This window comes from Nomascus leucogenys, chromosome 15, assembly GCF_006542625.1.
Source record: "Nomascus leucogenys isolate Asia chromosome 15, Asia_NLE_v1, whole genome shotgun sequence".
NCBI lineage: Eukaryota > Metazoa > Chordata > Mammalia > Primates > Hylobatidae > Nomascus > Nomascus leucogenys.
The window spans coordinates 58,880,053-58,902,680 of NC_044395.1; the positions used below are offsets into that span (position 1 = coordinate 58,880,053).

General features: G+C 43.1%; 2 protein-coding genes and 1 long non-coding RNA gene across 10 annotated transcripts in view; 2 read left to right on the plus strand and 1 right to left on the minus strand.

Moving 5' to 3' along the window:
* Positions 1-12,087, plus strand: part of LOC115838575 — a 34,963-nt gene extending 22,876 nt beyond the window's left edge. Inside the window, exon 3 of the long non-coding RNA XR_004033593.1 lies at positions 11,978-12,087. This is a non-coding gene — a long non-coding RNA (uncharacterized LOC115838575). The remainder of the gene's footprint in view (positions 1-11,977) is intronic.
* The window catches only part of AAMDC (adipogenesis associated Mth938 domain containing), a 60,051-nt gene extending 38,366 nt beyond the window's left edge, over positions 1-21,685 (minus strand). For 2 of the 6 annotated variants that reach the window (XM_030828892.1, XM_030828891.1), the window contains exons 1-3: positions 21,558-21,638; positions 9,220-9,425; positions 7,818-7,967 (exon numbers count right to left, since the gene is read on the minus strand). In XM_030828892.1, the coding sequence (XP_030684752.1) occupies positions 7,818-7,949 (132 nt within the window). In that variant the 5' untranslated portion in view covers positions 7,950-7,967; positions 9,220-9,425; positions 21,558-21,638. Of the gene's footprint in view, positions 1-7,817; positions 7,968-9,219; positions 9,426-21,557 lie in introns of all 6 variants that reach the window. The other 4 variants (XM_012505190.2, XM_012505196.2, XM_012505188.2 and 1 more) reach the window with 4 other exon arrangements.
* A 159-nt stretch (positions 21,686-21,844) lies between these two features.
* Positions 21,845-22,628, plus strand: part of RSF1 (remodeling and spacing factor 1) — a 158,329-nt gene continuing 157,545 nt past the window's right edge. The window contains exon 1 of one of the 3 annotated variants that reach the window (XM_030828730.1): positions 21,845-22,271. In XM_030828730.1, the coding sequence (XP_030684590.1) occupies positions 22,085-22,271 (187 nt within the window). In that variant the 5' untranslated portion in view covers positions 21,845-22,084. The remainder of the gene's footprint in view (positions 22,272-22,628) is intronic. The other 2 variants (XM_003254671.4, XM_030828731.1) reach the window with 2 other exon arrangements.

Consider the following 22,628-nt stretch of genomic DNA (forward strand, 5'->3'; position numbering starts at 1 on the left):
TTCAGCAAACATTGAGTTCTTGCTTTACTGGCACTGTGTTAAATGCATAGTTCTTGCTAACCTTAGGGAGTTTACCACTGAGCGGGGGAAACAGATCCTCATTATAATAAAAGTGAACTGTGCTAAGTGCTATAATAGAGGCACAGAGTATTAAATAATGGAAGGGAGTAAGCAGCTCATTCTCAGAAGGATTAAGAAAATGCTTCATAGAGGAGATAATGCAAAAGCCAAGAATAGAGGAATGTATAAGATTTCATCAGATACAGAAGGAAATAGTTTTAGCAAAGGTGCAGAGGAAAGAAAGATCATGACAGGTTTGGAAGAGAAAAAGAATTTGATATGGAATAGCTAGGTCTTCAAATATGTGTTATGAAATATAGGAGAGTGAAAGGATAACTTGGAACTGCATCATTTAAAAAAAAAAAAAAAAAAAAAACAGATCCAGCACTTTGGGAGGCCAAGGCAAAAGGATCACTTGAGCCCAGGAGTTTGAACCAACCTAAGCAACCAGAGTGAGACCCTGTCTCTACAAAATATTTAAAAATTAGGCCAGGTGCAGTGGCTCACGCCAGTAATCCCAGTACTTTGAGAGGCCGAGATGGGCAGATCACCTGAGCTCAGGAGTTTGAGACAGGCCTGGCCAACATGGTGAAATCCATCTTTACTAAAAATGCAAAAGAAATTAGCTGGGTGTGGTTATGCACACCAGTAATCCCAGCTACTCAGGAGGCTGAGGCAAGAGAATCGCTTGAACCTGGGAGTCAGAGGTTGCAGTGAGCCAAGGTCACACCACTGCATTGCATTCCAGCCTGGGTGACAGAGCAAGACTCCGTCTCAAAAAAATAATAAAAATAAAAATAAAAAATAAAAAATTAGCCCGGTATGGAGGCAATTGCCTGGGGTCCCAGCTACTCAGGAGGCCGAGGTGGGAGGAGCGCTTGAGCCTGGGAGATCAAGGCTACAGTGAACAATAATGGCACCATTGCACTCCAGCCTGGGGGACCGAGTGAGACCCCATCTTTAAAAAAAAAAAAAGGAGTACCACTTCAGGCCAGGAGTTTGAGACCAGCCTGAGCAACATAGACAGACTCTGTCTCTACAAAAAATAAAAATAAATTAGCCAGGCATTGTGGCACATGCTTCTACTTCTAGCTAGTTGGGATGATAAGAGCAGGCTGGAGGATCGCTTGAATCTAAGAGGTTGAGGTTGCAGTGAGCTATGATTACAACCCTGCACTCCAGCTTGGGAGACAGTGTTGTGGATATAAGAGGAAACACTATGTAGTAGAAAGAAACAGGAAAGAAAGTTACAATCTGACCTGAGCTTACTGTTTGCTTTCACATGTTTCTAGCTCTGTGCCTACACAAGTTATATAACTTCTCTCTGCTTAAGTTTCTATAAAGAATGAGGTTGGCCAGGCGCAGTGGCTCACACCTGTAATCCCACCACTTTGGGAGGTCGAGGCAGGAGGATCACCTGAGGTCAGGCGTTCGAGACCAGCCTGGCCAACATGGTGAAACACCATCTCTACTGAAAATACAAAAAAATTAGACAAGCGAGGTGGTGGGTGCCTGTAATCCCAGCTACTCTGGAGGCTGAGATAGGAGAATCACTTGAACCTGGGAGGCGGAGGTTGCAGTGTGCTGAGATCACACCCTGCACTCCAGCCTGGGTGACAGAGCGAGACTCTGTCTCAAAAAAAAAGAATGAGGTTAATGGTAATATTAACTCATACGGTCTTATGTGGGAAAAATAGAAATATACAGCACTAAAGCCATTTCTAAAGGGAAATGAATCTCTCAAGTGTGGAACCCGTGTAAGTTTGTGCTCCAGTATAACTTAAACCACAGTCTGGATAACCTTTGTCAGACACATCACTCTCCCACATAAGTATCTTTGATGGTTAATTTTATGTGCCAGCTCAACTGCACCACAGACTGCCCAAATTAAATATGATTTCTGGGTGTGTCTGTGAGAATGTCTATGGATGAGATTAGTATTTAAATTGGTGGACTCGGTAGACTACCCTCCCCTATGTGGTAGGCATCATCCAATCCATTGAGGGCCTGAAAAGAACATAAGGCAAACGAAGGAGAATTTACCTCTTTTTTTCTGCCTCACCATTTTAACTGGGACATCTCATCTCAATTTCTTCTGCTCTTGGACTGGGATTTAAACCTTCAGCTCCCAGGGTTTTTAGGACTTCAGACTTGCAGACAGCAGATCATGGACAAGTCAATTTCTTATAGTAAACCTGATTTTATATATATGTATCTCCTACTAGTTCTGTTTTTCTAGAGAGCCCTGACTAATACACTAGCTAAAGTGGTTATGACTTATTAACTGAATACAGTATAAACTCAGTTCTGCATATATAGATGCTCTATTAACTACACCACCACCTATTCTTCCCATTCTCCAACTTCACTCCGATGGAGCCATTTGGTTCAAGTAGGCTACATGATTTAAGGCTTCTTATTCCTCAGTTTTCTTTCATTCTGTCCCTTCTATATCTCCATGCCCTCCTATTCTTTTTACCAATCTAGGTATATTCCATCCATTATGATGTAGGTTGGTAACTAACAAACCAAACTGGGTGTCATGATCATCAATGAGTGCATGCAGTTCAAAACCAAGGCATGAACAAAGAATATGTGTTAGGGCTCTCTTGCTATGTGGGGCCTAATTTTGTAGGCATAACTGTTTACAATGCAGAACAATGTGATAGACTATACAACCTACAAAGTTTCCTTAAACCAAATGCCAGATAAAAATAAACATCCTCTGAAATACATAGCTGAGCTTGCAGAAAGGAAAGGGAAATTCCCAAAGGCCAAAGTGAAGGGGGAGTTGGAAATCAAAATGGTGAACTGATATTGAAGTTACCCTGAGGCAATATTGAAGTTACCCTGAGGCACTGCCATTCTGCCTGGCATTTTATCACACATTCTGAGACCCAAAAATTCCACCCCTTGGCAAATGAAAAAGATGAGGAAAGCTTTCTGCTCAGTCATGGCTCTAGAGGGGAAAAAGGTCTCCCCTGATAATTTATAACCACAAACCTGCTCATACATCAGTTTGGGGCTCAAATTTACACTATCAGCCCAGTTTTGGAAGCCATCAGTCAAAAAATTAAAAGTGATCCCAGATTGAGAGTAACACAGGATACAGAAAAGATGCAAATATGAATCTTCCTTTATGGGACAGATCCCAAATGGCATAGTCTGATTATTCAGGGTTCCTACAAATAAAGTTCTAAAAAAAATTGTCAACTTAGAATACAAGACAAATTAAAATTTAAAAACAAGGACCTTTTCAGACAAATAAAAACTAGGAGAGATCACCAAGAAATCCTTACTGAAAGAACTTCTAAAGGATACTAATTATACTAATTTCTTTTTATGAGATGGAGTTTCACTCTTGTTACCCAGGATGGAGTGCAATGGCGCGATCTTGGCTCACCGCAACCTCCACCTCCCAGGTTCAAGCGATTCTCCTGCCTCAGCCTCCCAAGTAGCTGGGATTACAGGCATGCGCCACCACCACACCTGGCTAATTTTGTATTGTTAGTAGAGACGGAGTTTCTCCACATTGGTCAGGCTGCTCTCGAACTCCCAACCTCAGGTGATCCGCCCGCCTCCACTTCCCAAAGTTGAGGAGACGACGGGGTTTCACCATTTTGGCCAGGATGGTATCAATCTCCTGGCCTAAAATGAGCTGCCTGCCTTGGCCTCCCAAAGTGCTATGATCAGAGGTCTGAGCCACCATGCCCAGCTGGATACTGATTTTTCTAAAAGAAGAAATTGACCTCAAAAGATCTAAATTACAAAAATGAATAATAAGAAAGGCAACTGGTAGACACATGGACACATGGGTAAATCTAAACACCTGATTCCAGCAATGTAAAGAAATCTCAGTCGGCTGGGCGCGGTGGCTCACGCTTGTAATCCCAGCACTTTGGGAGGCCGAGGCGGGCGGATCATGAAGTCAGGAGATCGAGACCATGGTGAAACCCCATTTCTACTAAAAATACAAAAAAATTAGCCGGGCGTGGTGGCAGGCGCCTGTAGTCCCAGCTACTCGGAGAGGCTGAGGCAGGAGAATGGCGTGAACCCGGGAGGCGGAGCTTGCAGTGAGCCGAGATCGTGCCACTGCACTCCAGCCTGGGTGACAGAGCGAGACTCCGTCTCAAAAAGAAAAAAAAAATCTCAGTCAAATCATTAGCTCATCACCAAGGTAAATTAGCAGACCTCAGAGGCCACAAACAAAGAATACAGACTTTATAGTACCACATAGGAACAAATAACTGCAAAAAATAGCAACAACAAACCCTCAGAATGGGAGGGGGAGTTGATTTCCGGTGTTGCCACATTATATTATGTAAAATGTCTAGTTCTCAAAAAAAAAAGTTGAGAAATATAAACAAAACAACAAAGACATTAAGAAAGAAAGAAAAAGAAAGGCAGGTCCCTATGGAGATTGGGGGAAGCAGACAGTAGAAACTATCCCAGAGGAAGCCCAGACATTGGACTTACAGAGAAAGACTGTAAATCAGCGATTTTAAATATGTAATAGGAGCCAAAGGAAACCATGTTCAAAAGAACTAAAGAAAAGTATAACAATATCTTACCAAATAAAAAATATCAATAAAGAAATATAAATTGTTAAAAATAACCAAACAGAAATTCTGGGCCAGGTGTGGTGGCTCACGCCTATAAACCCAGCACTTTGGGAGGCCGAGGTGGGCGGATCACTTGAGGTAAGGAATTTGAGACCAGCCTGGCCAACATGGTAAAACCCTGTCCCTACTAAAAATACAAAAAGAGCTGGACATGGTGGAGTGCACCTGTAATCCCAGCTACACAGGAGGCTGAGGTAGGAGAATTGCTTGAACCTGGGAGGCGGAGGTTGTAGTGAGCTGAAATTGTGCCACGGCACTCCAGCTGTGGCAACAGAGCAATAGTCTATCCCCCCACCAAAAAAAAAGAAAAGAAAAAGAAATTGTGGAGCTGGAAAGTACAATGATAGAAATAAAAATGTCACTGCAGGGGCTCAATAGCAGATAAGAATCAACAAAATTGAAAATAGGTCAATGGAGATTATCTAGTCTGAGACAAAGGAAAGAAAAAAAATGAAGACAAAGAATATAGACTCAGAGACCTGTAGGATACCCTAATGCCTACCAATATATTCATAATGGGAGTCACAAGAAAAGGGAGGTAGGAGTAGAAAGAATACTTGAAGAAATAATGGCTTTAAACTTCCTCAAATTTGATTAAAAAAACAATAATCTACATCTTCATGAAGCTCAATAAATTCCAGGTAGGACAAACTCAAAGATATCCATACCTAGACATATCATAGTTAAATTACTATGATGTGTTTTGAAAGCAGTTAGAGAGAAGCAACTCAACAAGTCCAAGGGAGCTCTAATAATGCTAATGGTTGATTTATCATTAGAAACCAATGAAGCCAAAGGGTGGTGGGATGGCATTTTGAAAGTGCTGAAAGAAAAAGACTATTGATCAAGAAATCTATATCCAACAAACTATTCTTCAAAAATGAAGGATCTACTTCCATCATTACATCATGAGGAGCTCCACTGACCCACTCCTATGTGAAAAATTATTAATAATAACAACAAAGAAAAACCCAAACCAAGAACTCAACAAAACAACAACAACAAAACCCCTAAAGCCTCTGGAAATGGTCCTAAGAGCAAATACCCAATGAATAAACGTGTATTCAAGAAAATCTGGCTGGGTATGATGGCTCATGCCTGTAATCTCAGCATTTTGGGAGGCCAAGGTGGGAGGATTTCTTGGGGTCAGGAGTTCAAGACCAGCCTGGGCAATGTAGTGAGACCTCATCTCTATAAAAACTAAAGAAATAAGCCATGTGTGATTGCTTGCCTGTGGTCCTTGCTACTCAGGAGGCTGAGGGAGGAAGATCCGTTTCGCCCAGGTGGTGTAGACTGCAGTGAGCCATGATCTCACCACTGCACTCTAGCCTGGACGACAGAGGGAGACTGTCTCCAAAACAAACAAACAAAGAAAGAAAGAAAAAGAAAGAAAGAAAGAAAGAAAGAAAGAAAGACTGTAAAAAAAAAAAAATTTGCTGCAATGGACTTAATATGTGTGTCCCTTAAAAATGTATATATTGAAACTCTAATCCCAATGTGATATTATTTAGAGGTGGGGCCTATAGGAGGTAACTGGGTCCTAAGGGTAGAGCCCTCATGAATGAGATTAGTGCCCTTATAAGAAGCCCAAAAGCTAGTTACCTCTCCTTCCACCATGTAAGGATACGAAGAGAAGTTGGCTGTCTGCAAACTGGAAGAGGGCTGATACGGTTTGGCTGTGTCCCCACCCAAATCTCATCTTGGATTGTAACTCCCACAATTCCTGCATATTGTGAGAGGAACTCAGTGGGAGGTGATTGAATTATGGGGATGGGTCTTTCCTGTGCTGCTCTCGTGATAGTGAATGAGTCTCATGAGATCTGATGGTTTTAAAAATGAGAGTTTCTCTGCACAAGCTCTCTTTGCCTGCCACCATCTATGTAAGACGTGACTTGCTCCTCCTTGCCTTCTGCCATGATTGTGAGGCCTCCCCAGCCATGTGGAACTGTAAGTCCATTAAACCTCTTTTTCTCCCCAGTCTCAGTTATGTCTTTATCGGCAGCGTGAAAATGAACTAATACAAGGACCAGAACCTGACCATGCTGGCATCCTAATCTCACACTTTCAGTCTCCAGAACTGTGAGAAATAAATGTTTATTATTTAAGGCACTCAGTCTATGACAATTTTTTTTATAGAAGCCAGAACTCATTGAGATATTTGGTAAGACAGGTAAGAATTGGTGCACATGTACAGTGGAGGCGTCAAGATAAATACCTCCCTGCCCCATCCCCATTGTGAGGCACAGACTACTCTCCAGACTGCCGTAGCCAAGAACACAAGACTCTTTCTCCCCTCAGCATCTAGCTGGAAGGCTTCCTTCCCAGGAGGAGCAGGACTTTAGTGCCTCTCATTCTGCCCCCATCTTTCTGTTGTTGAGACTACATCCCAGGTGAGTGGGGTCAAAAGGTAGAGGCTCCCTTGTTTTGCCCAACTTACACTCATGGAAAGGAGGCTCTACCTTGGGCACCGCACACTGAGAATACTTGAGGAAATGCAGGGAAATGCAAATCAAAACCGCAATGAGAAGAACACTTCACACCTAATAAGATGGTTCTGATAAAAACAAAACAATGAAAAGAACAGTGTGTTGAGGAGGAATGTGGAAAAACTAGAACCTTCCTATATTCCTAGTGGAGATGTAAAATGGTGCAGGTGCCTTGGAAGATAGTCTGGCAGTACCTCAAAAGGTTAAACACTATATAACCCAGAAATCCACTCCTAGGAACACACCTAAGATATCTGAATGATGTAATTTATAGAAAACATCCAGAATAGGCATATCTATAACAACAGAAAGTAGATTAATCATTTCTAGGGACTAGAAGTGGTAGTGAATTGGCACTGACTGGTAGTGGTTATGTGGTTCCTTTCTGAGGTGATAAATATATTCTGGAACTAACGGTGGTAACTGTTGTACAAGTTTATGAATATAAATCACTATAATATCACTACAGGGGCATTGAATGTAAGAAGTCCATTGAATTGCATACTTTAAAAGGGTGAATTTAATGGTATATGAATTATATCTCAAAAAGACACAAGAGAAATAGTTTTTCACTTAGTCATTGCAGCTTAGGAGGTTGGAAATCACTTGGTCAGCCTCATGTAGTGTCAACCAAAGACTAATATCTTACCTCAGTTCCTGTTTCTCTCCAATCCCAAGTCCGACTGCCCCCTGGCCATACTTTGCAGTCCTTATAGGTTGTATTAGAGCCTTTTACTTTCATTTGCCCCCATGATAAGGAAGCAATTTCAGGGGAAGTCATAAGGAACTTCACTGAAAGCTGAAATTAAAAGAAAAATATACTAAATCAGTTATAAAGTAAGGCTGAAACAGTTTCAAAATACAGTGATAGTAAGCCCTGATTCTCCATGATTTAAGAAGCATCTTTTCATTTACGTGGTTGTCACTTCTTCTTTAGAGGTCTAAAAAGTAACTATTATTCCTGGAATGCTGAATCATCCAACCATAGAAACAGATACTGCAATTACTTATCAGACTCCAGAGGGAATCCTCAGGATATTTTTGAGAGATAAAATTAAGAGATGAAGATTTACTTCAGCATGATGGAGTGAGGTTGACACATTCTCTCCCCAAGAAGAAACTATAAACCTAGAAAAAAACTGTCAAAACCAAAAATTTGTCACTCTAGAAGTAAAATTAAAAAGGCACATACCACAATCAGATAAATGCTTATTCATGAAGATCACTGAATTTCAGATAAGGACAACAATTTTTTTTGTTGTTCTTGCCTGGAACAACCCCCATTCCACCACTCCAGTTCTGTTGTAAGTGAAGTTCAAGTAGGTTGGGGCAGGACATGAAAATGAACAGCCTTGCCGCCACGGCCAAAGGAGGCTTGAGTTGGAGCCATTATCAGTTTAAACAGGTGATCTCAGTGGCAAGCAAACATGGATAGAAGGTGGCTCTGCTTGCCTTATGTTGCCTTTTGTTTGGGGCAAGCAATGGATTGGCAAACTAGGTGGGATTTAACAGGAATTTCCCAGGGATGACACAGCCATAGGAGACTTCATAACCTCTCTACATATCCCAAGTGGACCAGAAGCTGCAAGGATATGCATCAAAGACTTGGAAGATAGACCCAAGACACCCAAACATTCCGGGCTGATGGATCCTCAAGCACATACACAGTGGATAAGCAAGAAGGTTCAAGAGGGCCTTGCAGAATGTAAAAGCCAGTGAAGACATACAACAGCTGGACTTTGAACACACTCCCCTGTACACACAGTGATCCATCAGTAGAGAGAGAAAGTCTTACTGGCTCAAGGTGTTTGAGCCAAATGTTTAATTAATGTTTGGCTGAACACTAAGCTGTATACACACCAAGGAGAACCTTGGGAAACCGGGTTTAAGAATGAAACAAGGAAAAAACCCTAACAGAACAGAGACTTCAGTAGACACATATTGCATGGGAGAATTCATAGATTTAGTTTAGTGCTATGGTTTGAATGTCTGCACCCTTCCAAACTCATGTTTAAATTTAACTGCCATTATAACAACTTAAGAGGTGGGACCTTTAAGAGCTGATTAGGCCATGAGGGTTCCGCCCTCACGAATAGATTATGCTGTTATTGCAGGAGTAGTAGGTTCATTATAAAAGGACAAGTATGGCCCTCTCTTTGCGCTTCCACCATGTGATGACTTCCACCATAGGATGATACAGCAAGAAGGCTCTCACCAGATGCGAGCCAACTGGTCTTGGACTTCCCAGCCTCCAGAACTGTGAGAAAAAAAATTATTTTCATTATAAATTTTAAATTAACCAGTTTCAGGTATTCAGTTATAGGAGCACAAAATGGATTAAGCACAAAATGGATTAAGACATTTAGTATCGGCAAACAGCTAAACCCACACACACAAATAAACAAAAGAACAACTTTCAAGGGGAAAAGTTGTTTCCCCAGGCTAGATGCCATCCACACTGTCCTACAATATATTATCTAAAATGTCACTCTTCAACAAAAAATTACAAGGCATGCAAATAAACAAAAACTATGACCCACACTCAGTAAACTGAAACTGTTATCTGGGGCTGGGTGTGGTGGCTCATGCCTGTAATCCCAGCATATTGGGAGGCCAAGGTGGGAGTTTCACTTGAGGCCAGAATTTCAAGACCAGCCTGGGCAACATAGGGATATCCTATGTTTCTTTTATGTTTTTATTTGAGTTTTACTTTTCTAATAGAAATACATTAAACACTTTTTTTTCTTTTGAGATGGAGTCTGGCTCTGTTGCCCAGGCTGGAGTGCAGTGGCGCAATCTTGGCTCACTGCAACCTCCACCTCCAGGGTTCAAGTGATTATCCTGGGATTACACGTGTGCACTACCATGCCCGGCTAATTTTTGTATTTTTGGTGGAGACAGGGTTTCACTATGTTGGCCAGGCTGGTCCTGGTCTCCTGACCTCAGGTGATCCACTTGCCTTGGCCTCCCAAAGTGCTGGGATTACAGGCGTGAGCCACTTAAAGATACTTTTAATTCAAAAGGTACTAAACAGTAGAAAGTGAAAGTTTCCTTGCTCCCATGAACCCCAGGTACCTAGTTTTTGTGTTTCTTTTCAAAGGTATATTGTTCATTAATCATTCCTGGGTGTTGTGTGTGTGTGTGTTTACTGTCCCCCTCTCCATGCTCTAATATTACACAAATGATAACATGCTATCAACCCTGGTCTTTATTTTGCTTTTTTGCTTTCCAATACCTTGGAAATTGTTATATGTATGTAACATCTTTTTTACGTTCCAGGATACATGTGTAAGACATGCAGGTTCGTTACATAGGTATACATGTGCCATGGTGGTTTGCTGCACCTATCAACCTGTCACCTAGGTATTAAGCCCCACATGGATTAGCTATTTATCCTGATGCTCTCCCTCCCCCTGACCCCCACCAGCAAGCCCCAGTGTGTGTTGTTCCCCTTCCTGTGTCCATGTGTTCTCATTGTTCAGCTCCCACTTATAAGTGAGAACATGTGGTGTTCAGTTTTCTGTTCCTGTGTTAGTCTGCTGAGGATAATGGCTTCCAGCTCCATCCGTGTCCCTGCAAAGAACATGATCTTGTTCCCCTTTATGGTTGTATAGTATACCATGGTGTAGAGGTACCACATTTTCTTTATCCAGTCTATCACTGATGGGCATATGGGTTGATTCCATGTCTTTGCTATTGTAAACAGTGCTGCAATGAATATATGTGTGCATTTCTCTTTATAACAGAATGATTTATATTCCTCTGGGTATATACCCAGTAATGGGATTGCTGGGTCAAATGGCATTTCTAGTTCTAGGTCTTTGACGAATTGCCCCACTGTCTTCCACAAAAGTTGAACTAATTTACATTCCCACCAATAGTGTAAAAGCATTCCTATTGGGAGACCTGGTTTCTACAAAAAAAAAAAAAAACCAGGTGTGTTGGCTTTGCACCTATAGTGCTAGCTACTGAGGAGGCTGAGGCAGGAGGATCACTTGAGCCCATGAGTTTGAGGCTGCAGTGAGCAATGATCTTGCCACTATACTCCAGCCCGGGTGACTGAGCAAGACCCTGTCTCCAAAAATTAATTAATTAATTATTTAATTAAAAAAGAAACTGTATCTGAGTAATTGAGTATTCTCAGAAGTCTGACATTTAGCAAAGACTTCAAAGGCAGTAGTATAAGGGAAATAACGCACAGAGAAATAAACAAAAATATGGTAACAATGACTCAGCAAATACAGAGTCTCAATAAGGAAACATTTCAAAAAGGAATAAAATGGAAATTCTAGCACTGGTAAGCACAGTAAGTAAAAGGTACTTGTATCACTGGGCACGGTGGCTCATGCCTGTAATTCCAGCACTTTGGGAGGCTGAGGCGGGTGGATCACGAGGTCAGGAGATTGAGACCATCCTGGCTAGCACGGTGAAACTCCGTCTCTACTAAAAATACAAAAAATTAGCCAGGCACGGCGGCAGGCGCCTGTATTCTCAGCTACTCGAGAGGCTGAGGCAGGAGAATGGCGTGAGCCCGGGAGGCAGAGCTTGCAGTGAGTCCAGATAGCGCCACTGCAGTCCGGCCTGGGCGAAAGAGCGAGACTCTGTCTCAAAAAAAAAAGGTACTTGTATCAGTCAGGGTTATCCAGAGAAACAGAAGCAGATGACTATAAATATTGGCAGACTTGTTTCAAAAAAGTGGCTCACAAAATTTTGGAGGATGGCAAGTCTAAAATGTGTAGATAATACTGGTAAGCTGCTCACTCTTGAGCAAGAGTTGTTATGGTACTGAGGCAGTATTTCTTCTTCAAGGAAACATTGGTTTTGCTTGGACTTTAAACTGATTGGAAGAGGCCAACTCAGTGTATCAAGGATAATCTCATATATACACTAGTCTACTGACTGCAGATGTTAACCATATCTACAAGGTATGTTCACAGCAACACTTAGATTAGTATTTGATTAAATAACTGCATACTATAACCTTACCACGTTGACACATAAAACTAACAGTCACAGTCTACCTCTCGTCAATTTGGCACCTATATGTGTCTCCTTAACCATATTTAATCTCCAAATAAAGACGATTAGAAAGTCTTACTTCTGATTAACATTAATAACTAATAACCCATTTTTGCAAGTTCACCTTATTATTAATATCAAAGAGACAGGGTCTCATTCTTTCATCCAGTCTGGAGTGCAGTAGCATGATCTTAGCTCACTGCAACCTCAAGCCCCTGGGCTCCAGTGATCTTCCCACCTCAGGCTAGTTCCTAGCTGGAACTAGAGGTGTGCGCCACCACATCCAGCTAATTTTGTAATTTTTTTTTTTTTTTTTTTTTTTTTAGAGCCAGGGTCTCACTATGTTGCCCATGTTGGTCTCCAAATCCTGGGCTCAAGCAATCTATCTTCTCTCCTCAGCCTCCCAAGTGCTTGCATTATAGGCATGAGCCACTGTGCCCAGGCTCAATTTCTGAATGTCCATCTAAAAAATAAGTACCAGAGGGCTGGGAGTGGTGGCTCACGCCTGTAATCCCAGCACTTTGCATGGCCAAAGCAGGTGGATCACTTGAGGTCAGAAGTTCAAGACCAGCCTGGTCAACATGGTGAAACCCTGTCTCTACTAAAAATACAAAAATTAGCCGGGCATAGTGATTCACACCTGTAGTCTCATCTACCCGGGATGCTGAGGCAGGAGGCAGAGGTAGCAATGAGCCAAGATCACACCACTGCACTCTAGCCTGGGTGACAGAGCAAGACTCCATCTCAAAAACAAACAAACAAAAACCAAAGGGACGGGCGCAGTGGCTCACATCTGTGATGCCAGCATTTTGGGAGGCCGAGGCGGGAGGATCATGAGGTCAGGAGTTAGAGACCAGCCTGGCCAACATGGTGAAACCCTGTCTCTACTAAAAATAACAAAAATTAGCTGGGTGTGGTGGCGGGTGCCTGTAATCCCAGCTACTCGGTAGACTGAGGCAGGAGAATCGTTTGAACCTGGGAGGCGGAGGTTGCAGTGAGCTGAGATAGTGCCACTGCACTCCAGCCTGGGCGACAGAGCAAGACTACGTCTCAAAAAACAAGCAAACAAACAAAAAACTCAAAAAACAACACAGAAGTTCAATATATTGTTATGGGTGCTATGGAAGGAAGATACAAATACATAAAGCATGATTCCTGTTTTTGAGGATCTAATACTACAGTAGAGAAGACAAACACATATAATTACAAGGTAACATTTTTTTTTTTGAGATGGAGTTTCGCTCTTGTTGCCCAGGCTGGAGTGCAATGGCGCGATCTTGGCTCACCGCAACCTCCGCCTCCCGGGTTCAAGTGATTCTCCTGCCTCAGCCTCCTGAGTAGTTAGGATTAAAGGTGCCCACCACCATGCCCAGCTAATTTTGTATTTTTAGTAGAGACGGGGTTTCTCCATGTTGTTCAGGCTAGTCTTGAACTCCCACCCTCAGGTGATCCACCTGCCTAGGCCTCCCAAAGTACTGGGATTACAAGCGTAAGCTACTGCACCTGGCCCCAAGGTAACTTTTTAAGAAAAACCAAAGTAACTTTTAAAAAGTGATATAAGGAGAGACAACGAGTATGTTTTGAGGATTTCTTTATTAGTCTGATAGGGCTTCCATTACAAAATACCACAGACTGGGTGTCTTAAACAATAGAAATTTATTTTCTCACAGTTCTGGAGACCAGAAGTCCAAGATCAAGGTGCCAATAGGATTGGTTGGTTTATGGCCAGGCGTTTTTGGCTTGGAAATGGATGCCTTTTACTGTTTTCTCACATGGCTTTTTCTGCTTGCATGGGCACACCTGCTATCTCTGTCTCTTCTTATAAATTCACCCATCCTATTAGATTAGGGCCTGACTCTTATGACCTCATTTAATTTTAACTACCTCCTTGAAGACCCTATCTCTAACTACAGTCATTTTTGGGGTTAGGGCTTCAATGTATGAAGTTGGTGGGGAGGGCACATTCAGTCCACAGCAATTTCTATGTAGGAAATTAAATAAATATGTTTGAGGAAATAGTATTTGAACTGGGTCTTAAAATTCAATTGAGAAGAAAAGGAGTATTTATTGGGAACCTACTATGTACCAGATATTTTAGATCTGTTATCTCAGCAACATCAAGATTGGAGAGTGGTTAAGAACTTTGTTCCAAGTTATATAGCTAGTAAGTGAGAAAATGAGAATTTGAATCCAAGTCTGTCTGACTCTACAGCATGTATTCTTCAATTCACTTTGCCATTCTACTCTAACTTTATTTTTATTATTATTATTTTCTTTTTTGACACAGGGTCTCACTCTGTCACCCAGGCTAGAGTGCAGTGGCATGATCTCGGCTCACTGCAACCTCCAAGTGATTCTTGTGCCTCAGCCGCCCTGGTAGCTGGGATTACAGGTAAATGCCACCACGCCTGGTTAATTTTTTGTATATTTTGGTAGAGACAGGGTTTCGCCATGTTTGCCAGGCTGGTCTCAAATTCCTGATCTCAAGCGATCCGCCCACCTCAGTCTCCCAAAGTGTTGGGATTACAGGCGTGAGCCACCACACCTGGCCCCAACTTTAGACTCAACAACTATTAAATAAGGAAATGCATAGGAAAATTATAGAATTTAGTATTAGGAAAACACCTTCCTGGGAGATAAAATGTCACTGCTGCTTTTTGGGAGTATCAACAAGGAAGATGAGTCTGATTTAGAAAATAAACCGTAATCATTACATGAGTTAAACATACCCCAAAGCATAGTGGCTTAAATAAGACAAGGTTTAAAGTCCAGAAAGAATATTGAATTTTGTCAAATGAGTTTTCTGCATCTATTGAGATGACTATGTTGTTTCTTTTATTCTGTAAATATATTACAATATATTGATTTTTAGATTTTAAGCCAATATTGCATACTTGGGATGAATCCCACTTGTTTATGGTGTATAATCCTTTTTATATGTGGCTGGAACTGGTTTGCTAGTATTTCATTGAGGATTGCTGTGTTTGCTAGATTCACATGAGGTATTGGGCTTTCCTTGTGATATTTTTCTCTATCTTGCTACTAAGGAAAATCTGTCCTCACAGAATGAGTCGGGAAGTGTTCCCTCTCTTCTAGGTTTTGGTATGAATTTGTGAAGCATTGGTATTAATTCTTATTTCAACTTTTGGTAGAACTGACCATGAAGCCATCTGAATCTGAGCTTTTTTTCTTTTTTGAGGGAGGTGGCGCCAGGGGCAAATTTCAAATTCCCCATTCGATTTTTTTTTTTTTTTTTTTGAGATGAGTTTCACTCTGTCACCCAGGCTGAAGTGCAGTGGCCCCATCTCAGCTCACTGCAACCTCTGCCCCCTGGGTTCAAGCGATTCTCCTGCCTCAGCCTCCTGCGTAGCAGGGATGATGGGTGTGTGCCACCACACCTGGCTAATTTTTGTATTTTTAGTAGAGACGGTGTTTCACTATGTTGGCCAGGCTGGTCTCGAACTTCTGACCTCAGGTGATCTGCCCACCTCGGCCTCTCAAAGTGCTGGGATTACAGACATGAGCCACTGTGCCCAGCTCCAATTCAGTATTTTTACTTATTATGGGTTCATTCAGATTTTCTAGTTGTTCTTGAGTTTCCATAGTTTGTGTTATTCTAGAAATGTGTTCATTTCATTGAGATTATCTGATTTGCAGGCATACAGTTATAGGGTCTGGTGTGTCTCTTTTTTTTTTTTTTTTTTTTTTTTGAGACGGAGTCTCGCTCTGTCGCCCAGCCTGGAGTGCAGTGGCGCATTCTCGGCTCACTGCAAGCTCCGCCTCCCGGGTTCACGCTATTCTCCTGCCTCAGCCTCTCCAAGTAGCTGGGACTACAGGCGCCCGCCACCACGCCCAGCTAATTTTTTGTATTTTTTAGTAGAGACGGGGTTTCACCGTGGTCTCGATCTCCTGACCTCGTGATCCGCCCGCCTCGGCCTCCCAAAGTGCTGGGATTACAAGCGTGAGCCACCGCGCCCGGCCCATGTGTCTGTTTCAAAGGTTCAGTTGCTGGGTGTTGTTGGAGACAGACTGGCTAGCCAGTGTAGCAGGAGTGTACTTAGGAGGCCCAGGGTAGCGACTATGCTGCAACTGGCATGTAAATACAGTATCTTAACAGTTTAACAGTCAGTACAGCCCTTCTGGTTCATACAAGTGAATATCAGGCCTTGCTGTACAGGATGTCAAACTGCCGATGATTATCCCTGTTCTGAATTATTTAATAATAAAAATTTAAAATGTAGACACATAGCTAAAAGACATAAAACATAATAATACAAGCTGTCCCCCATCCTTTTTTTTTTTGAGATGATGTCTCACTCTGTCACCCAGGCCAGAGTACAATGGCATGATCTTGACTCACTGCAACCTCTGCCTCCTGGGTTCAAGTGATTCTCCTGCCTCAGCCTCCCGAGTAGCTGGGACTACAGGCATGCACCACCATGCCCACCTAATTTTTGCATTTTTAGTAGAGACGAAGTTTCACCATGTTGACCAGGCTCATTTTTCTTTTCAGTAAAAATCTTTACTCCATCAGAGAAACCAATCTTAGCCAGGCTTGTCAGAGAATAGACTCATGCATAAGTCTCAAAAAAAGATGGGCAGTATGACGGTGGCTCACGCTTGTAATCCCAGCACTTTCGGAGGCCGAGATGAGCAGATCACCTGAGGTCAAGAGTTTGAGACCAGTGTGGCCAACATAGTGAAACCCCATCTCTACAAAAAATATAAAAATTAGCCAGATGTAGTGGTGCTTGCCTGTAATCCCAGCTATTTGGGAGGCTGAGGCAGGAGAATCACTTGAACTCAGGAGGCAGAGATTGCAGTGAGCCTAGATCGTGCCACTGCACTCCAGTCAGGGCGACAGAGTCAGACTGACTCAAAAAAAAAAAAAAAGATGGGTAGTAAGACACTTCTAAAGGTGCCTTCTTCAATGAATAGAATTCTGTTGTAACACAGAATTCAGTTATTAAGACAAATATCCAGAAAATGGTTGGTTACATCTTGTTTATATTAGGGCTTCCTTTTATTTTCATACATTTTCTTATTAAACTGTCTCAAAGAGAAGAGATTCCTATTTCTGTTGACACTTAATAGCTTTTTCACTACATGTAATATTATGTCCATATATCTTCAGCTTTTTTGAACCACCACGCCCAGCCTGTTTTAGCTTTTTTGAAGTGAGTTTTAGATAAACCTAATTTGCTCATCCTTGATTAGGAATTCCCCAAATTGGCTCTAAAATGGAGTTCAGTTTGCCTCAATAGACATTTACTGAGCTTATAATATCCATTAAAAAAAAAAAAAGCAGCCAGGCGTGGTGGCTCATGCCTGTAATCCCAGCACTTTGGGAGGCTGAGGTGAGCAGATCACGAGGTCAGGAGATCAAGACCATCCTGGCTAACACGGTGAAACCCCGTCTCTACTAAAAATACAAAAAAATTTAGCCGGGCATGGTGGCAGACGCCTGTAGTCCCAGCTACTCAGGAGGCTGAGGCAGTAGAATGGCATGAAACCGGGAGTTGGAGCGTGCAGTGAGCCGAGATCGTGCCACTGCACTCCAGCCTGGGCGATAGAGTGAGACTCTGTCTCAAAAAAAAAAAAAAAAAAAGCAAAACAAAAAATTGTGTAACAAATGCAAAGGTAACATATGAAGGAGACAGAAATGTGTATAAATTTTGATAAAAGGCAGACTGGTACCAATGCTAATTGGGATTATATAGGAATAAACCATTAACTTTTAAAATTGAAGCATAATTGCATTGCATTTAGTTGAATGCAGTGTTTATAGAGTTCAATGAATTTTGAGAAATAAACTTGCCAATCAAGATATAGAAACTATCTACAAAGTCCCCTTGTGCCCCTTTCTAGTCAATACCCTTCCAAGCTCAAAGGAAACAACTACTTTGATTTCTATTGCCACAGATTAGTTTTGACCTTCATATTGATGGAATTGTACAGTACCTAACTCTTTTGTGTCTGCCTTCTTTTACTCAACATGTTTTTAAGATTCACCCAGGCTATAGTGTATATCAACAGTGTGTATTACTCTGAGTAGTGTATCACAATTTATATTTTTCTGCTGATGAATATTTGGGTTGTTTTTGACTTTTTGGTATTTTTAAAAAATTAGCCATTAATTCTAATTGAGCAAAATATTTCCCCCAATAGGACATGAAATTTGAAATATCTTAAGAAATTTCTTATTCATAAACAAAGTTGAACCAAGTTAACTTAATGCTTATTTAAAAGCCTCTTCCTGGCAGTAGCAATAAATCAAATACAGGTTTTAAAAATAGCTACTCTTTTTTGCACCTTTACATTCCAGTCTGATAAATATAACTCACTTATATAACTACATAAATTGTCGTTAAGCTCTGTATTCCACAATTTCTCTTAGCCCAGGAAAGCAAGAAGAGATGATAGCATTATGGGGTGTGTGTCATTTATTTTCAAGAACAGACTTTAGTGAAGGAAGGCATGACTTAAACCTTGCTTTGTAGCAAAACACCACTTATCTTTGGGTGGATATAACTTAATGATGCCAAAGGACTCTTTTCCGTGCCGATCTAGATTAGAAAAGGCAGAAACTCTAACCTTATTTATCAGTCACTCTTTGACTAACAGTGTGAGCAGTGAGAAAACTATAGTAATAAAGCTTTATTTCTTTTTTAGAATGTTATTTCACAACCTCACTGGAATGTGGGAAGTGAAGTGCTGCAAAAGCTAGAAGCAAAGATAGAAAGTACAGGCAAGGTTCACATAATAAATCTTCCTTTTAGGTTTGAAAGTTCTTTCCATAGAAATTCCTTCACAAAGATACAATTTTATTTTAAAATATCCTGTACCTGGCTTTTATGTAAGGTCAGTTAAGTAACCAGTATATGAAAGTCTTTGTATGTTTCCACAAAACTGTCGTTAAAACTATATTCTGGGTTGAATTATTCCTTTTTTTTTTTTTTTGAGACAAGGTCTAGTTCTGTTGCCCAGGCTGGAGTGCAGTGGCAACTGCTGCTCACTGCAGCCCCTGCCCCTGCATGGGATTACAGATGAGGTCTCACTACCTTGCCCAGGCTGGTCTCGAACTCCTTGGCTCAAGGGATCCTCTTGCTCGGCCTCCCAGAGTGCTTGGATTACAGGCGTGAGCCACCCCACCTCGCCCAGATTATTCTTAAACTGGAGTCTTCAGGTCCCCAGGGTCAAGAGATACATACTTGCCAGTCTGGGAATTCTATAAAAATGTTTTAGTTTTGTGTTTCATTTCAGTAATTGCTTAAAAACAATATTTTCCCACTCATTAAATTAAAACTTCTTTGGCAGTGATAATTCATAACCATAAAGATATTTTCCTGAAGTAGGATTTTCTTTCTTTTCTTTTTTTTTTTTTTTGAGACGGAGTCTTGCCCTGTCGCCCAGACTGGAGTGCAGTGGCACAACCTTGGCTCACTGCAAGCTCCGCCTCCTGGGTCCACGCCATTCTCCTGCCTCAGCCTCCCGAGTAGCTGGGACTACAGGGGCCCGCCGCCACCACGCCCGGCTAATTTTTTGTATTTTTAGTAGAGACGGGGTTTCACCGCGTTAGCCAGGATGGTCTCGATCTCCTGAACTCGTGATCCGCCCGTCTCGGCCTCCCAAAGTGCTGGGATTACAGGGGTGAGCCACAGAGACCGGCGGATTTTAATTTCTTAAAAACTTTTTTATTGTCGTAAAATACATGTAACAAAAAATATGCCATTTTAACCACTTTTAAGTGTATACTTCAGTGGCATTAAGTACATTTACAGTGTTCTTTAGACTGTCATTTCTTACATCAGTATTTCTTAGCGAAATTTTCAAAAGTATTTGCCAAGTTTCAAAAGAACTTTTTTCCTTTAAAAACGGTTTGTATACTACTCAAGACTATGAATCACTATTCAAGGCAATAAATTCTTCTTACAATATAGAATTTTTCTCTTGATAAATTGAGTATTCTTTCTTTAGATAATGGGAATAATATACACCCTTATGGTTTTTCCCCTTTTTAAAAGCTGTAAATGAAGAAAAAAATTCGGTGTTTGTGTGACCATTTTCCCTGTTACTCATATAATTATTTGCCCACCTATTTCTTATCTTTCTATAATTATAGATTTCTCTTTTTTACATGGTTTGTGTTGTACTTTGCTTCAAAATTTTTTTTTTTTTTTTTTTTTTTTTTTTTTGAGGTGGAGTCTTGCTCTGTCGTCCAGGCTGGAGTGCAGTGGCGCGATCTCGGCTCACTGCAACCTTCGCCTCCCGGGTTCAAGGGATTCACCTGCATCAGCCTCCCAAGGATTCCCGGGTAATTTTCATATTTTTACTAGAGACGGGGTTTCACCATGTTGCCCAGGCTGGTCTGGAACTGCTGAGCTCAGGTGATGCACCCACCTCGGTTTCCCAAAGTGTTGGGATTACAGGCATGAGCCACTGCGCCCGGCCAAATTCTTTTTAGGAATTAGGTACTACGTAAGTTTTAAATGCACTCAGAAAATTCTCGAAGTAATAAATTGTAGACTAAATATAGCAGAATTCAGTCTAAATTACAGGAACTCCTTTTTTGATAACTAATATTTTTTAAGTACTCACTATGTGCTAAGGCACTGTGCTAATCACTTTACTGTGATTTATCTAGTAATACCATATGATGTAGGTACTATTATCACCCCACTTTAAGGAGTTCAAAGAAATAAAGAAACTTCCACAGTGTCATGAAGTAGTCCCGCTAGGACTCAAGCCTGGCTGAATCCAAAGCTCAGGCTTCTAAGCATAACGTGTACTGCTTCTCAGGCTGCACATTCTATTTTATATTATTGGTAGTTTCTCTCTGGGGTTCTTTGTGGGAATGTTCACTGCCCCCCGCCCCGCCCTGCCCTGCCCCGAAGTGGAACCCTGTCTTCTAACAAACTTTTCGCTGTTCCACCGTCTCCTGTCATGTTCGGCCTCTCAATGGAGTCCCAGCCCACACTCCGATTCTGGTCCCTGAACAGAGCCCCTTCCCCTCACACCATGGTCCCCTAGCAGAGCCTGGTCTCCTCAGACCCTCTTCTCCCAGCAGGGCCCCAACTCCTCACTCCGACGATTCCCCCAGAGTTCCGTTCCCTCGGATCCTGCTTTTCCAGCAAAGCTGCAATTCCTGTACCCAAGCAGAGAGCAATACCCCCTCGGCAAACTTCCACAGAGACGTCTTACAGAGGTCCCCGCCCAGCCCCTAATTAAGGGCACCTCTCTACCTTTCCCCTTCCCAACCTTCTCCCACAACTGTGCTTTCCTCCGCCCTATTCCCTTTTTCTGTTTATTAATTCTCCTCAACCTCTCCACCATCTCGTGGCCCAGTTTCAGGATTCCCCCGAAAACTCACCCACCGCACTGTCTCCTCAAAGTTGCGTTCCCAAACGGCGCAGTGCTCTCCCCGAACTTACCCTCCCGGCGCTGCTCCGGGATCTGGGCTCCCCAACTGCCCTTCGGGAATACGCCTTGCAGCTGAACAGCGCCCGAGGCCCCGCCCCCTCTGCGTCCATTGGCCATTGTTCTCGAGAAGTCCCGCCCCTCCCGCTTCCAGCCCGCCTCCCCGCCTCGCTTCCCTTGTTTTCATTCCCCCTGTCACACGAGGCAGTGGCAAGCCCGAAGGGGAGGAGAGAAGGGGGCGGAAAGAGGGCGGAAAGTGAAAGGCGCAGAGGGCCTCTCTGTCTCCCGTCTGACTCGGTTCTCGACTGCTCCGGGCCGCCAATGTATTGTGGGATCGCGGAGCCGTCCCTGAGACGCTGGGATCCGCAGAGGAGCCCACTTGAGAGCGCCTCCTGTCGTCCGTAAGGCTGCCCTGCCATCCCTCGGCACCCCAACTTCCCCCGCCCCCCCATCGCCTCCTCCTCCATCCTCCAGTTCAAAATGGCGACGGCGGCGGCAGCGGCGGCGGTGATGGCTCCTCCGGGCTGTCCAGGTTCGTGCCCCAACTTCGCTGTAGTCTGCTCCTTCTTGGAGCGCTACGGGACGCTGCTAGACTTGCCTGAGTTGCCGTTCCCTGAGCTGGAGCGGGTGCTGCAGGCGCCGCCGCCGGACGTCGGCAACGGAGAAGGTAAGCTAGGGGCCCGAACGCCCGGCGGGAAGCGGCCCTGGCGCGCTCCTGCTCTCCGCTCTTCACAGACGCCCCGGTTCTTCGTGGCTCGGGCCTCCGCGGCTCTGTCCTCCCTCTGGGACGCAACTCCGCCGGGCTGGTCTTCTCCGCCCAGCCCCCGGGGTCTTGGACAGTGGGGAGGCGGGGCGGAGGCCCCCTAGGGCCACTCGGCCGGGCGGGGAGCTGAGGTGGAGGCGTTGCGGACTAGGTGTGGGCTGGAGGCGGGGAGGGGTCATTGTGCCGGTCGGCAGCCCCGGGGACTGCTTCTCCGCGGCGGAGGGCGGCCCCCCACCCCGTCTCCCCCTTGGCGGCGGGGGA